This window comes from Oenanthe melanoleuca, chromosome 11 (assembly GCF_029582105.1).
Source record: "Oenanthe melanoleuca isolate GR-GAL-2019-014 chromosome 11, OMel1.0, whole genome shotgun sequence".
Taxonomy (NCBI): domain Eukaryota; kingdom Metazoa; phylum Chordata; class Aves; order Passeriformes; family Muscicapidae; genus Oenanthe; species Oenanthe melanoleuca.
This window is the reverse complement of record NC_079345.1, coordinates 2,174,267-2,190,366: the sequence shown is the minus strand read 5'-3', so window position 1 is coordinate 2,190,366 and position 16,100 is coordinate 2,174,267. Positions and strand designations below refer to the sequence as shown.

Genomic DNA, 16,100 nt, shown 5'->3' with positions numbered 1-16,100 from the left:
GTTTGGCTTGTCAGCCACCCAGGCCCTGCAGCACTCTTGTTTTCCTTTGCCTGCCTTAACCCCTTCCAGCCCCACACGCTGCTCCCAGCAGGACCCACAGCCCCCAGCCCTGCCACGGAGAGGAGAGGGGAGCTGGGGGGAAGCCTCATGGCACAGAAATGGGAGAATGGGCAATTCTCAGGCAGGAAACCTGCACTGAACCTGCTGTGGGGCACAGAGATATCCCAAGGCCACCAAGGATGGCCGGTGGTCCTGGAGCATCCCACCCACTCGCCCCAGGAGATGCAGAGAGCTCCTTGTCCCTGCCACAGAGAACATCCCAGCTGCCCCTTTTGGCAGGCTGAAGGGACATGGCCACGTGTGCTGGGGACCCTGTGCCACTCCAGGGTGGTCAGACCCCCCGCCAGTGCCAGCCTGGTGGCACTGGGTGATTTAAAGCCCTGAGCACAGCAGGCCCCATCCCATTTACAGCAGTTTAGCACATCCCAGGCTGCTTCCCACCGGCTCCTCCAGCCCCTTCCCTGCTGGCCATATGGCAGCAAGGGCAGGAACACATCCAGAGCCACCAGGGGCTGCAGCAGGGGCTCTGCTCCATGCCCAGGTCACCCCTCACAGCCCAGGATGGGGTTCCCACACTGCTGGGACCCCAGCTGAGCCAGGCTGCCACCAATTTGGGGCAGGGTAGGGGGACACCAGCATCCATCCCCCCACTCCCCACCATGGAGGCACAGCCAGGATATGGGTCAGGGTATCCCTCTGGGCATCCAGCCAGGTCCCACAGCTCTCCATTTCCCCCAGATTCATCCCACAGAACACAGAAACCAGGAGAGAGGCCAGGGATGGGGGTCCTGGTGACACCCCCCCACTGCACCCCTCCAGCACAAACCAGGGCGAGGGGATGGCTGGGGAAGAGTTAAACCCTCGGGAAGGGGAGGAAAAGTGTGGAGGGCAAGGCTGCGCCCGCCGGGAGAGACAAAGCGAGCTGCGGGAGCCAAGAGATGAAGGCGAGGATGCGATAAGAGGGGGAGCGGGTGTGTGCGCTGGAGCGAGGGAAGGGGAGGAGGAGGAGGAGAGGTGGGTGATGACCAAAGTCATTGAACATTTTTTGGCACGCCTACCCCCGAGTATCCTGGCCGTTGGCCCAGCTCGGAGCTGAACTTAAACAAACTCCTGTTGCAGCCATCTGCTTGATTTTAAAATAAATCAAACAATCTGTTGAGCCGTGGGTGATCAAATTTCCATCTGTGCGGACGCCTGCTCGCCTCCTCGGAGCCTCCGCTTGCCTCTACCAGCCAAACACTCCTGGCAGCATGTGGCCTCCCTAATTCCTCCAGGAAAGGGAGAAACCGGACCTCCCCCTGCACCCCGGCCCCCTCCCGCCCTGCCCCGCCACCCTCCTGACTCAAACCCGGCTTTGCTATTTTTACAGCCGCCCACCAAACAGAGAGACACGTCCTGGGTTTAAACGGGAGGAAAACGGGGCTGCAGGGAAGATCCCAAGAGGGATGGAGCTGCTCCGTGCCTGCCCACGCTGGGGGGATTCCTCATCCTGTCTCCATCCATCCATCCCACGGGTCTGAGGGAATGGGAAGGGAAAGGGCAGCAGCTGCTGGCCCCGGCGTGGTGACTGGGGCTGGCCACAAATAGCAGCTGTGTGGCTGTCCCCAGGATGGGGACACCGGCCACACGTCACCCCCAGGTGCCTGAGGGTGCCAAGCTCGCAGCCAGCCCGCCCAGCCACCCTCCCCAGGCAGCCTGCTGGCCCCAAAGCCCATCCAAAATCATCTCATCCCGAGGGTTCCCCCCTTCTCTGGGAGCAGGGAAGCCAAAGGGTGTCACCACCACCTGCACTTTGTCCCAGGGTCCCCAAAGTGTGAAAAGAGAGGTGGCATCTCCCTCCTCCCCTGTCTCTTTGTGCCCCTGCTCGCCTGGGGGAACAGCACCCGTGACATCCATGTCCCCAGAGCCCCTCTGAGGGGTCAGTCCCTTGTCCCAGCCAAGGACAAAGCCCTGCTGGCATCACCCCAACTTTGCCATCCTTGCCCCGAGCCCTTCCTTCCGCTCCGAGCAGAGGGCACCGGGCACAGGGCCAGCACAGCCAGAACTAGGGCAGCAAGGGGTGGGGAAAACAGCAGAAGGACTAAAAGATGAGCAGAGAGGGAGGAAATGATTGTGAATAAGGGAGAAGGAGCAGAGGATTCAGGCTCACTGGACCCCAGCAGCTCCAGTGGGGAAGGTCAGGGTGAGAGCACATGGGAAAGGGAGGAAGGACACGACAGCAGGATTTATTCCTCCTCCAGGGCTTCAGCTACTGGGGTGACACTTCCTGAGGGTCCCCATGGCAGGGTGGAAGCAGCAACAAGGAAAAGGAGGTGCCCAGCACCCACCAGAGCCCTGCCAGGAGGCCGAGCCAGCAGCTAGAGAGCAAACCTCACCCGTGTGGGACACTGCCAAGCCAAGAGCTGTCCTGGCCAGCCCAGGGCCAGCCTGGCCAAGCCACTCACTGCTGGAAAGAACAGGGAGCAGGGTGGCCCCCACCCTGCTGCAGCCTCAAATGCTCCCCAGTGCCAGCTTTTGGGAGGGGTTGTCCAGCCCCAAGCACACAGTGTGCAGCACCCCAGGCTGCAGGATCAGCAAGATCAGCATGAGAACAGAGAGATCAGCAAGGGGAAAAAAAACTGCAGCAGCTTGGGTGATCCCAGTGCCACAAGGGAACAGCCCCACAGGAAAATCTGCTCCTGGGGATCCACATCCCTGAGCTCAGGCAGTGGCTGAGATGGGGAGGTCCCTCCAAATGCTCCTTATGGAGTAAAATCCAAGCAGAGCCCTGACAGGATGCACAGCAGGGAGCAGGTTACACAGCACAAGCAATAGCTGGAAGGGGAGGAAAAAAAAAAAAAACCACCAAACCCCTTTTTGGAAGAGGAAAGAGCTGACAGGACCTGGCTGAGAAGCAGGAGAAAGCCCAGATTTCCCAGTTACTGTGCAGATGTTCTGGACTGAAAACAGAAGACGGCAGGAGCGAATTCATCTCCCCCTCCAGAGACAGCCGGAGCATCTGGAGTGTGTCTGCAGGCAGCAGAGCCTGCTCCCCTTCCCTGGCAGCCCCCAGCCCCAGGGTGCCCCCCACACCCAGAGCACTGCCAACCCAGCCCTGTCCCAACACCAGGCTGGCCTTGGCACCTCCAGGGAAAATGGAAAGGCTTTGTGTTTGTGGTGCTTTCACTCGGGGATAACTCCTGCTGCTGCTCCCAGAGCTGGGGGAGTGATGGGCAGAGGAGAAGGAGGCTGGTTTAGCAGTGAGGATAAGGAGGGGGCCAGGAGACATCCATATATATATTTATATATATATATACTTATTCCTGGCCAGGATAATAACTGGAATCATCAGCACTTGATCATCACTCAGTGTAAAGCTTCATGGCTGACTGAAGTCAGCCCCTTTCCAGAAACATGCTGGAAGCAGCTGGAAGGTGATGGTGGCAATTTGCTGTGTGTCCCACACCCTCAGCTGTCTGTGTGTCCCTCCCTCCCTCCCAAGTCTGTCTGTCCCACCATGGCTGTAAAACACTGAGTGAGAATCCAATGTCCTGGCTGTCCCCAAAATGCTCCCAGCTCCAAGGTCTCTCCCTGGTGTCCCCAGGGACAGAGGTGGCTGCTGGTGGCCCCTCAGATCCATCAGATGATGCACTCCTCATTTCCAAGGAGGGGCAAAGCAGGGGAGGACAATTAAAAACATTTTGGAGGGTCAGCTGGGAAAATTCCCCCTGCAGGGATGGGCACCCACAATAGGAATCCCCAGCCTCAAAACAGCAGGTGCTGGGGACACAGTGGGTGACAGCATGCCAGGACACAGCCTCCAGGGCTCACAGAGGGGCTGGGAGCAGTCCAGGCTCCTGCCCTTTGGCCAGGGAAGGCAGCTGTCCATCCCAAACCAAGGGGGGGATGCCCCTGGCTCCTCTCTCCATCACCCATCTCCCATCAGGACCTTCCCTCCCATCCCAGCTGGGTCTCAGCCTTTTTTCAGCTGTAAGGTGGAAGACAAAAATTCACTGGGAGAAAGCAAACCAGACTCTGCAAGCCTCCTGCCCTCTTCACATCCTTCATGGGGGTGCCAGGACCCTCCCCACGCATTTCTGATCAAAGCCAGCCCCAAAACCCAGCTGCTTACCCCTGCCTAGAGCTGGCTCTGCCAGGATACCAGGGCAGGCAATGCTGTGGCCAGCAGGAAGAGGCAGCACCAGGGCAGACAGCGATTTCCTGAGTTTGTGTGCCTGGAATAACCCTCAGTAAATCCTGCAGCAGGTCCCTGTGCCATCCAGCACCAGGGCCACCAAAACACAGAGTCAGGGATGGAGGGAGCTCCTGCACCTGCACCACCACAGCAGGGACAGCCCTGCCCATTCTGGGGTGGGATGGGATGGGATGGGATGGGATGGGATGGGATGGGATGGGATGGGATGGGATGGGATGGGATGGGATGGGATGGGATGGGATGGGATGGGGTGTGAGGCAGGCACAGGGCTCCTCTGCCCCGTGCAGGATGCAGCACGCTCGGCACAGGCAGGTTGGAGAGGGAAAGCCAGGGCAGCTGCTGCTCCAAGCACGCCAGCTCCGTGGGTAAACAGATGACTTCAGTCTCCTGAGAGCTACTAAAGCCCAGCAGCACTTGTGCTAACGTGGAAGGAGGCAGGAAAAGAAGGAAACTAAAGAGGGAGAAGCAGTGCAATACCCACACCAGGCTGCAGAGCACACCCAGGTAACGCCACCCTTCCCCCAGCCCTGCCAAAAACCCACCCTGGAGCCATCCCCTTCACCCCTGCCCTGCTGCCAAAGAGCCAGCATGGAAAAGGAGTCACACAGCAGCCAGGGCAGCTGCACCAGGCTGTTCATCCAGCCATGGCACGGCTCAGCTCGCCTGTGCCAAGGAGAGGCTGTGGCAGCTGCTCACCCAGCACCAGGAGCAAACCACGACCTGCCCGCAGCAGCCTGGGCTGGCAGCGGGGCTCCAGCACCCTCCCCACGGCCCAGGGAGGGGAACCAGGCTGGGAGCAGTGCCTCTGGCACAGGAGCAGCCCCGCTGTCCCCACGGGAGCTGCCACAAGGAGCCAAGGCACGCCCGAGGCACAGCCCTGGCCGTGGGGGACCCGGGGCTGTCCCAGCCCTGGGACAGAGCCCAGGGGAGTCGTGCTGCTGCAAAGGCTCCTGCTGCCAGCTGCTCCAGCAGGAGAGAGCCCAGCAAGGCTGGGAGGCTGCCATCCCTGCTCCCGGGGATGCTCCTGCCTCACTGTCCCCCTGGATCTGCACCCAGCCTAGGGCAGTGTCCCCCTGAGACACCAGAGGGACATTTCCATGCTATCCCTTCCAGCCCAGGATGGCACCATGTGGCCTTTTGCTGCAGGGAGGAACATCCAGCCAGATGCTGCTCAGCAGCACAGGACTGTCTCTAAAAATGGAGCCAAATGTGTCATCAAGGAGCAAACAGAGCCCTCCTCACCCCAAAAAACAGCAAGGGAACAGATCCAGGGCACCTACTGCAGCCAGAGAGGTGTAAACAGGCAAACCAGCTGTGCCCCAAAACATGGTGGGTCCCCAAAACCTGCTCAGGAGATGGAGACAGCTCCTTGCCACTCAAGGATGGTGACAGGGCTGTCAGGACAGGACCCAGCTGGTATCTGGAGGGTGAAAAGCCAACTCCTGCCATTCCTGATGTCCTTGGAAAAGCAGCACCCACGCTGCTGTGCAGGGAAGTCCCTCCTCGCTGGGCAGCAGCCAAGGAGCATCCCAGGCTGCCCTGGAGCTTCCCGGAGGGCTGAGGGAGGCCAAGTGTCTGGACAGAACATCTGTCCAGCTGCAGCAGCCAGACCGTCCAGCCGTCCCTTCACCCCCTCTCCCGACTTGGCTGCCACTCCAGGGGATGCTCCAGCAGTTGCAAGAGCGTTGTCACTGCACGGGGGGAGAGTGGAGCCAGCCCCTCTCCCCGGGGCGCCCACATTTCGGGGGGTGCAGCAGGGTCAGACCAGCACTTCTGGCAGGTGCCTGCTCGAGCAGCCTGCAGGGCTGCTGCTTTTGGGAAAGGCAGGGAGAAAGCAGAGAGCGGGGAGGTGAAAAATAAATATATAGCAGCCAGCTGGAGAGCTGTGGAGTCAGCACGAGGTCTGCGGGACGCGGCGCTGGAATTTCGGACAGCTGGTCCTGCAAGGTCAGAGCAAAGACCCCTGTGCTGCTCCCCACAGCCAAACACCCCCAGCTGGAAACCCCAAGGGGACAAGCCACCAGCCCAGGGGGTGACTCTGACCCTAAGTGGAGGGTGAGGATGAGGAGGGACAGCCAGGTGCGAGTTCCCACACAGCAAAGCAGCCCTGACCTCGGGGGCAGGAGAGAGCCTGGGGCACATTCTCCCCGTGTTGTTTTCTTTGTTTGCCATCTGGGAACACGATCCCGAGGGAGGCCGTGCCCCGAGACATGAAGTCATATCATGATTATATTGCCACCTCCATGCTGGGATTGAGATCTCACCCGAAAATGCCAGCCCGGGTCGGTGCTGCAGCAGCTGCTTTGCTGACAGGCAACAAAAAAAACACTAAAAACAACTTCACATGCTGCAAACTGAGCAGGTTTACCCCAATGAAGCTGGCTGAAATTGGCCTGATTTTTCTCTGAATCTGTTGGAATTTGTGATGGCAAAAGCTGCCACAAGCACAGGTAGAACCACCTAAACCAGCCTGAGAGATTGAGGTGAGTAAAACCAGCTCTGCTCCTTATTTAAGGGATGAGGAGAAGCCAAGTGCAGCCTGTGCCACCCCCCTGGAGCCCACACATGGTGCCTGGGCTGGGGACACAGAGGTGCCATCAGCTTGGCCAAAAAAGCACCACCACCCAAAACACTGCCACTGGCCAGAAGGTTAAAATCCATACAAGATGCAAAGAAGGCAGAGGTCCTGGGTCTCTGCCTGCACAGGTCTCTTAATCTCATGCTGCAGTGCACCCAAATATCCCATAATTTGGCCTGCTGCAATGCAGGAGGAGGGCTCAGGCATCACTCCCTGCCTTCTGGGTTTGCTTTTCTGGCATCCAGGAGCTTTGGCTGCCTCTCAGCATCAGTGGGACAAGGTTTAGTGGAGAACACAAGAACTCTTTGATTTTTGCCCGAAACCCTTTTGGAAAGCCAAAAGGAAAGTGCCCACCAACAGCTGTCAGCTCGACGCAGTGATTTGGAAATGCAGCCATGACCTTTGGAGCTGGGAACCTGCAGAAGGGGCCAAATCTCCAGCTGAGCCAACAGCACTGCTGGCAATTAGTAAATACAGTGAACTCAGCCCCTGGGGCCTGACTGTGCCCTGTCAGGCACAGCCCCACGCCACCAGCCCCAGGTGTGCTCTGGAAAGTGGGAATGGAAGTGGAAAACACCACGTGATTCCCAGGAGCTGAGGACAGGGCTGGGAGAGGCAGAGAAATCCAGCTGCTCCCGAGGAGCACCGTGCCAGCACCTCCACAGCACCACCAAAAACTCAACACAGATTTGTTCAGGTTGGAAAAGCCCTCCCAGCACTGCCAAGGCCACCAGTGACCATGTCCCCGAGTGCCACACCTTTTAAATCCCTCAAGGAATGGTGACTCCACAGCCACAGGCAGCTGTGCCAGAGCTTGATGAGTGGAGAAATTTTCCTTAAAATCCAACCCAAGCCTCCCCTGCCTAGCCTGAGGCCATTCCCTCTGCTCCTGTCCCTGTTCCCTGAGCAGAGCCCGACCTGGGGCTGTCCCCTCCTGTCAGGGGCTTGTGCAGAGCCACAAATTCCCCCTGAGCCTCCTTTTCTCCAGGCTGAGCCCCTTTCCCAGCTCCCTCAGCCTCTCCTGGTGCCCCAGCCCCTCCCCAGCTCTGCTGAGCCCTGGGGACACCACTGGTGACCAGCCACCACCTGGATGTGTCCCCACTCACTGCCACTCTCCAGGCCCAGGTTCCAGAGAGATTTTACTCAAGGAACAGCAACTCATCCATGAGCAGCCAGTTTCTCCAGGGAAATGATGTGGGAAACAGCACAATGCCTTTACTGAAATCCACACAGACAACATCCAGAACCTTCCCTCACCCACTGAGTGGGTCACCTTGTCACAGGACATCAGTGACAAGGACCTGCCACTCATGAACTCACATGGGGCCTGATGGTTTTCCTCAACAGCTGTGCTCGAGTTATGGTAGGATTTGAGAGCTTTCCAGACACCTGGAAGTATTTCCAAAAGTTATATTTAAGGGGAAAAAAAAAAACCCAGAAAACCTCAAGAGGAGTCACTTTTACAGGTACAGAAGTGCAGAGAGAGCAGTGGGAGGTGAAGATGGGAAGAGCTGGAAGACAGGGGAAGCTTTTCCTGGTGAACACAGGACAATGAGAACGCCAGACAAGCAGCCCTTGAGCTGGGAATGCATCACTTCACCCTGTGGAGAGGGCTGGAGAGCCTGGAGGTGACTTGAGAAGGCACAGCCAGCCAGGAACAGGTCACTGTCACCTCTGGGAAGCAACCAAATAAATCTGGGCATTTTGTTGTGTATTCAAAGCCATTGCTCCCAACAGCAGCTGCTCGAGGAACTGGCTCCTCCTGGGATCCCAGTGGGATGCACAGGCAATTTATCCAGATCAGCAGGAGGAGATATCCCACCTGGATACCCCAAACTCACCAAAAAGTGCATTGATCTACACAGCTGCCCCTTGTAAGGGGCACAGCTGGAAAGAAAATCCATTTTCACAGTGCACATCTGGAGCCCTAGGGTGACAAGCCAAAGGCTGCCCAAGCCAGATGCCCTTTCTACACCCAGCACTGCCATTTTTCCATGGAGGGGAGAACCCAAAACCACCCCACACGTGCCAACCACAGCAGGGCTCTGCAGAGCTCACCTCCAGGAGATCCTCCTGCAGCAGGGAGAGCTTCAGGCACCACCCCACCTCCACAGAGCATCACTTGTTCCACTGCTCCCCACCACCAAACCAGCAGCACAGGCACCACTCATCCAAAAATATCAGTGGCTCCTCCCTCCTGGCAAGCCTCAGATGTGGGGGTCCCTCATCAGCACCTCCACACTGCCACAGAGAGGACCTTAGCCCCATCCTGCTCTTGCTGCCCTGCTGAAAGAGGGAGATGTGGGGGTGTCTGGTGGCTTTTGGGGCATTGACCTCAGGCTTTGAGCCATCTGTGTCAACTGTACACAGGCAGGACAGCAGCAAACCACAGCTGTGTGCAGGGGGTGTGAAAATGCAAGTGCAGCCCAAAAATGAAGTTGCAGAGCTGAAATAGAATTGGGGAGATGATTTTAACTGCTCAGGCTCATTCCTTCCATCCTGGTCCCATTGGAACAGGGTCCTGGGTGTCACACAAGAGTGAAAGGCTCATCTGGGGTGACTTTGAGCAGCAGGAGTGGCTGAACAAGGGTACAGCTAAATTAACCAAGTGCCCTACCCAAGCATTAAGCTGTGTTTTAAATAACCTTGACATCTGTGAGGTCTCAGCCTGCTGGAAAGCATGTGGAGACAGGGAGGGAAAATGGGCCAGCACCTTCTGGCCAGCCAGAGTCCCCACCAGGACACGGCAGAGCCCTGCCAGGATGTCCCCACAGCTCTGCTGAGCCTCCTGTCACTCAGCCCCTGGCAGCAGCACCTTAATTTGCTCATTAGCAAACCCAGCAACAAGAGGAGGAGCTCAACAGTGTCCCTTCCCTGGGACACACTCTGTGTCCCCGTGGGACTTGGGGATTGGGGCCAGTGGGGACGAGGACTGGCGTGCCTGAAAAATGTTGGGATGTGGGGAGGTCACTAAGGAACCCCAAGGGAAGCACCAAGAGCACCCATCCATGCTGGAAGAGAATTGCTGTCCAAAATGTTCCCATGGGGTGGCCTGGGGACACCAAGGGAGCAGAGGAGTGAAAAAACAGCTGGGGACACACAGATGATGCTCCTGTCACCAGCTGCACCGTGCTGGGCACTCCAGCATCATCCCTGGGTCAGCACCAGACTCACCTGATTCCTGAGTCCTCCATGGCCACCAGCACTCTGCAAATGCCACCAGACCTGTGACCACATGGGCATCACAACCCACCCAGCAACCATGAAAAAAACCCACCTGCATCCACAAACCACCCAAAATTATGTCAGCACCAACCAGCTCAGGCTGACAGACCCTGGGGAAACCCCCCAAAAGGAACAGCTTCCAGAGGATTCCGGTGCCAACCCAAGCTCCTGTGCCATCCTGGCACCCTCCAGGTGAATGCAGCTCCTGCCTGGTGGCTTTCCAAGCAGTGTCCCCCCCCAGCTCAGGAGCCAGCAGAGCTGAGTGGGAAATCATATTTGTGAGTAGCCAGGGGAGAGCAATGGGAGAGAAAAGGAGCGCTGTCTTGGAAGGACTGGTTTACATTTCTAAAGAAAATGCCAGTGCCTCAGAGAGCTGCAGGGTTCTGGCTATGGATGGAGCTGAAAGGCTTTGAAAATGACCTCGGGGATTTGGGATGTTGGCACTTGACAGAGCCCAGCCTGGGGCCTGGTTTGGTGATAGAGTGCTGGCTCTGGAGAGCTCCCACAAGCTGGAAATCTGGGGGTAAAAGCTGTTATTTCCTCATCCCACGAGAAAGACAAGCTTGGGAGGAATAAACTTTTGCTCTGCCATGTGCTTTTGAGGTGATGCCTCCAAAGCAACCAGTGGAACCCCAGGGGAAGCCACAGAAATCTGGCAGCACCTGGGCGATGACACCCGTGACACCCTTCAGGGCTGCAGGACTTTTGGGGAGCCCCACTGCAGGATAACCAGAGCAGCACGGGTGGGGGGCAGCCAGCCCTGTGCTCACCCCACAGCTGTGGGAAGAACAGGCTTCTCCAAGGGAAATCCCTTCATTAAGGCACCTTGTAAAGCTGGGGATAAGTTGGGAAGTTTTCTACAGAGCCCATGAGCTCCTTCCAGCTTCCCAAGGATGCTCCCAATGAGGGCAGACCAGGCAGCTCTCCCACCCTTCTGGCACCTCTGAGCACCCTTGATGGCAAGCTGGAGAGGATTGGGATTTCCTCTGTCCTGGCTCCCACCTCCCTCGTGCAGAGCTGCCAACAGCACAGACACTTCTGGAACGGGACAGGTCTTGGCTCTTCCCACCTCCTGGAAGGATTTTTATCCGTTCCTTCGCAGCTTGACAGCTCCAAAAGTTCATTGCTAAAGGCACCCCATCCATTAGCCTTCACCCCCAGGAACCAGACCCAAAAGAAGAGCATCCATCTACGTCACCACTCCAACTCCTGCTGGATTCCAGAGGTGGGAAGCGCCGGGAAAGGAGGGATGGGGTCTGGACCAGCTGCCTTACCTTGGGGAGGAGACACGGGGGTGCCACTGCCAGCAGCTCGGGCGGGGTCACGCTCTTGCCAGCCAGCACCACGGCCCCGCACTCGGCACAGGCGCCGATGGTCAGCTGCTTGCCATCGTCCACCAGCAGGCTGTTGGCCACGCGCAGCGTGTAGAGGAAGACGGGGAGCCGGGCCACTTGAACCGCTCTTAATCCAAGGCATCGCTTCTTCTCCTGCCGGCAGAAGAAGCAGACGAAGGTCTCCACTTTGTACTGCCGGGACCAGGCGCTGCTGGGGTGGTGAGAGTTCCTGCCCTCGTGCTGCAGCCACTGTCCCAGCAGGTCGTGGTAGCACAGGATGCAGGTGGCCACCAGCCCCGTGGAGTCGGCGGGTCTGGCCCGCGGGGCGGGCGGGTAGACCGTCAGGAAGGGGAAAAAGGGCTCCTTCTCCCCAAATCGCCCTGGAGGGTTGACGTTGAGCTGGAACTCTTTGCCAGCTCCCAGCTCGGCCCCGCAGATGTAGCAGACAGAGGTGGGACCAGGTTTGATGACAGCGGGGTGGCCCGCGAGGTCACCAGCGGAGGAGAAGACCTGGTGGTACCTCCCCAGGAAACTCTGCACGGAGGAGATGAGCTCCTCGTTGTGACAGGCCCTGTACATGGCCCACAGGTCCTGCAGCACCCCGAAGCACTTGCGGCAGCTGCTGACCTCCCAGTGCTTGTTCAGCCCCTTGGCGCCGGGCGGGCAGGGCAGGAGGCTGAGGAAGGGGAAGTGCATGGTGCTCTTCGCGTTGCCGTTGGTGATTTTGGCCGCCACCGGCCTCGCCTCCTTGCCGCACTCCTCCCCGCAGAGGTAGCAAGCCTCGGGCACCGGCGGGATGCCCGTGCCGTCCTCCTTCACCCCTCGGCGGCCCTTGTTGGGCATGGCCCCGGCGCTCAGGGGCACCACGTAGAGCCGCTGCAGCACGGGCACGTTGGCCAGCTCGAAGCTCTGCCACTGCTGCATGAGGGAGGCGAAGCAGCAGGGACACACCAGGGTGCTGCCGGTGGGGGACAGCGGCTGGGCGCCCGGCGGGGGGCTGTGCAGCCACAGGAACGGGAAGAAAGGTCCCGGCGAGCTCTTTTCCTGCTTCTGCACGTGGACGCGGTGCTGGGCGCCGGGTGCCAAGGGGCTGCCGCAGATGTAGCAGGCGGTGCCCGGTGCCCAAGCGGGCCGCTCGCTGCCTTCCTCCCCCTCCTCCTCCTCCTCCTCGCTGGTGATGTTGATCTCGCTGTCCGAGGAGCAGCAGGGGGGCCCCCGCTCGCTGCCCGCCGCCGGGGGGGCCCGAGCCGCGCCGCCCGCCCCCTCGGGCTCCGAGAGGGGCTCGGCCTCGGAGAGCTCGGAGAGCTCGGAGCCGGCTGCCGGCCCTTCCTCCTCCTCCTCCTCTTCCTCCTCCTCCTCCTCCTCCTCCTCCTCCGGGTGGCCGGCGGCGCGGCGCGGCGGCGCGGCGGGGTCCCAGCCCGAGGTGCCCCGCCGCAGCCCGGCTCCCCCCGCCGCCGCCGCCGCCGCCGCCTCGCACTGATGGGGCCGCTTGAGCCAGTACATGCGCTTCTCCACCGGCGTGCGGCTGCGCTCGAAGGAGTCCCACTGCTCGCCCAGGAAGCAGCGGCAGACAGCGCAGACCAGGGCGCAGCCCTCCGCCGAGACGGCGCGGGCGCCGGGCGCCGGCTCCTGGTGCTGCAGGAAGGGGAAGAAGGGCCGGTGGTCGCGGGGGGGTCGCACTTGAAGCTTGAGCTCTTTGCCGCGGCTGATGCCGCCGCCGCAGATGAAGCAGCAGAGCGGGGCCGCCGGGGGTTGCGCTGCCCCGGGGCCGCCCCCCGCTCCCGCTCCCGCCGCCGCCTCGCCGGCCGCCAGCGCGGCCATCAGCCGCTGCTTGCGGGAGAGCGGCGCCGCCGCTGCCCCCGGCCCCGCCGCCGCCCCCGGCCCCGCCGCGCTCATCGCCGCCCCCGGCTCATCCCGCGGCTCCGCCGGACACGCAGGCTCGGGGGGCGGGTTTGCGGAGCGCTCCCCCCCCACCCCTCCGCCCGCCTCCTCCCGCCGGGGGAAGGCAGCGAGAAAGGAAAGAAAAAAAAAAAAATTAAAATAAAACAACGGCAACGACAGCAACAACAACGACAACAACAAGAAAAAAAAAAAAAAAAAGCTCCCAACGGCAACAAAATATCCACGAACAGCAACAAAAATAAACCCGGGATAAAAGTTCGGTGCGAAAGTTTGGGTCCCGCCGGCGGCGCGGAGGAAGGGCGGCTGCCGGCCGCCTCCCGGCCCCGGCGCCCCCGGCCCGGCTCCTCCCCGGCCCCCCCTGCCGCGACCTGCCCGCCCGGGGGGGCCCGGAGGGAGGAACGAGCCGCTGCCGCCCCCAGCCCGCCCGCCGCCAGCCCGGCGCGGAGCGCAGCGCAGGGACCCCGCGGGGGAGGGAGGGAGGGATGTGGGGATTTACACAGCCACCCCCCGAGGGGGTTTATGGCCGGCCCCACGCGGGGATCCCCTCCGCGCCAGTCACCAGAATCCCGTCGATACCCCCTAACCACACCAGGGCGCTTTGCGCGGCTCCCACTGCCCAAAGGCAGTGTCCTGCCTCAGGCCGGCAGGACGGATCCCACCGAAAGCACCGGCCTTTTCCTGCCCTTTCCAGCCATTAACTCGGTGTCCCAACCACCCCTGGTAATTTATTTCCCGTTTTAAAACTACTGCCGCTGTTCCAGTTCAATACCAGATTCTATTTCCCGCTCGGTCCTAAAATGCTGCATCGCTTTGCCACTCACTGGTAAATAGCTGATGCGTTCCCAGCCGGAGCTGGCGGCGTTTCAGCGGCGCATGCAATAATCCCGGTATATCCTTACCTGCCTCACAGCCCGCGATAAGATTTAATGCTTGGAAAGCACTTTGCTGTCCTTGGACAATAGGCACCGCGGAAGCGCAAACTGTACCCAGGGCCAGCCTCAATTAAACCTGGCTGATTAACCACCCGAGCGGCTCGTCAGCATGCCCACCGGCTCGGCACGGCTCTCCCGATTAAATAAATATATTAGGAGCTGGAAGGGGGAATTTTTTAAATTTTTTTACGAACAGTCGTTTCAGGAGGAAGCCTGCTCCTCCAGGCAGTGCTGTGGAGTTTGTGAGTTCATGGCAAGTCACTGCAATATCCCAGGTGCTGTCCTTGCAAATCTCCCTGAGCCTGGAGGGTGCAGAATGAAACCCAAAAGAGGCAAGGTCAGTGGTTGGATAGGACACAGGGACAGAGGGACAGCAGGATGAATGCCTGAGCCACGTGCCAGCACACCCAGACGATGCACAGAAGCCACATTGTCCCTTGCTCCTCATCTCTCCTCGGGGCTCCCCGTCTGGGTCCCCCTTGGGCTGACCAACCCTTGGTGTCACCTCCCACCCAGATTGCGGGTGACAGCGTCCGGTGCTCCCCAGCAACTGGCCCTGAGATCAAACAGATTGTGTGACATCAGCTGGAGCGCGGGCAGGGGCAGGAGGGCTCTTCAGGGACCCGGATCCAGTTTCCACGCAGATGGCTCCGGTAGTAAAGAAGCAGGGGGTGGGAGGCAACACACAAAGCGGGAATACGATACCTTGGGAGAACTGGCTCCACGGGGCTTTTTCAGGGGTTTCCAGAAGACAGCAGGGCCTCGTTATATTTTATTTATTTATAGGGCTGATGTGGTGGCTGCTCCATGCACTGAGGGCAGCGGGAATGCCGCGTGTCGGGGTGGACATGACTCAGATGCTCTTTAAAGACTCACACGGTCTCTCGGTGTCACCCGTTTTCCCGGACGGAAAGGGGCCACTGGGCCGGATGGGATCCCTGGCCCCAGGAGGCAGCACCGGATCTGGGAATGCCTCACCCCAGTTGCCCAGCTGGAGCTCCCCCGGGAGCTGTGGCCACCAGCTCAGCCCACCCTTCGAGCGAGCCGACAGATGCTCTCCCGCCTGCTCCGCAGATGGGCGAGAAAACAACACGCTCTACTCAAAGTCCAGAGCTCAGCAGGGCCAAAGCCCCCTCCCCACCCTGCCCTGAAACACCAGCCCCCCGTGCCCCTCTCTGGAGGCACCACGAGCCCCTGGCTACCCCGTTCCCCCACTGGGACGCGGCCTCGGAGCAGCTCCCCGGGCCTTGGCTGCGCCCGGACAGAGCAGCTCATTTATCATCCTGTGCCGCCCCGGCCCTGCGGTCGCTGTTTGCAACAGAGAAGCTGGGAGGGAGAGAAAATTTCTCAAGTCGGCCTCCTCGGCAAGAACTGAAAACATATGCCCTGGCGGCAAACGCGTCCCCCGGGGCGCGCGGGGATCAAGGCGAGCCTAGCGCAGGATTTTCCAGCGCGGCTCCCGCCGGCGCGCAGCCCCGCTGCCAGAGCGGGCGTTCCACACCGCCCCGGGCTGGGGGTGCTGACAGCCAGGTCTGCTCCTCCGAGCACAGCGGGATGCAGGGCAGGGTGGCTCCTCGCTCGCTCTGCGGGGCCGATATCCCGCTGGACCTTGCTGGCTGCGGTGCGGAGCTGTCGTCCTGCTCAAAGACGAGCCCTGGGACAGATGTCCCTTACGAGGTAGGGGACAGGCACTGTCGTGCATCAGGACTCAGCAGCAGTTGTGCAAGGTGCTGTACAAACAGCTGTGATCGTCCTCGTGGGGCAGGGGTGGTCCCCCAGCTTGTATAGGGCAGGGATTCAGGATGGATTATAAGCAGCCCACAGGGTGCTGGGTCCATCCCTATCCCCATCCTCGTCCCCATTCCCGTTCCTAT

The 16,100-nt window shown here is 60.1% G+C and overlaps 1 protein-coding gene across 2 annotated transcripts in view; it reads right to left on the bottom strand.

The window, feature by feature from the left end:
* GSE1 (Gse1 coiled-coil protein) overlaps positions 1 to 13,357 on the bottom strand; it is a 98,218-nt gene extending 84,861 nt beyond the window's left edge. The window contains exon 1 of one of the 2 annotated variants that reach the window (XM_056500957.1): positions 11,333 to 13,357. In XM_056500957.1, coding sequence (XP_056356932.1) covers positions 11,333 to 13,288 — 1,956 coding nt within the window. In that variant the 5' untranslated portion in view covers positions 13,289 to 13,357. The remainder of the gene's footprint in view (positions 1 to 11,332) is intronic. The other variant, XM_056500958.1, reaches the window with a different exon arrangement.
* Between the last annotated feature and the right edge of the window lie 2,743 nt (positions 13,358 to 16,100).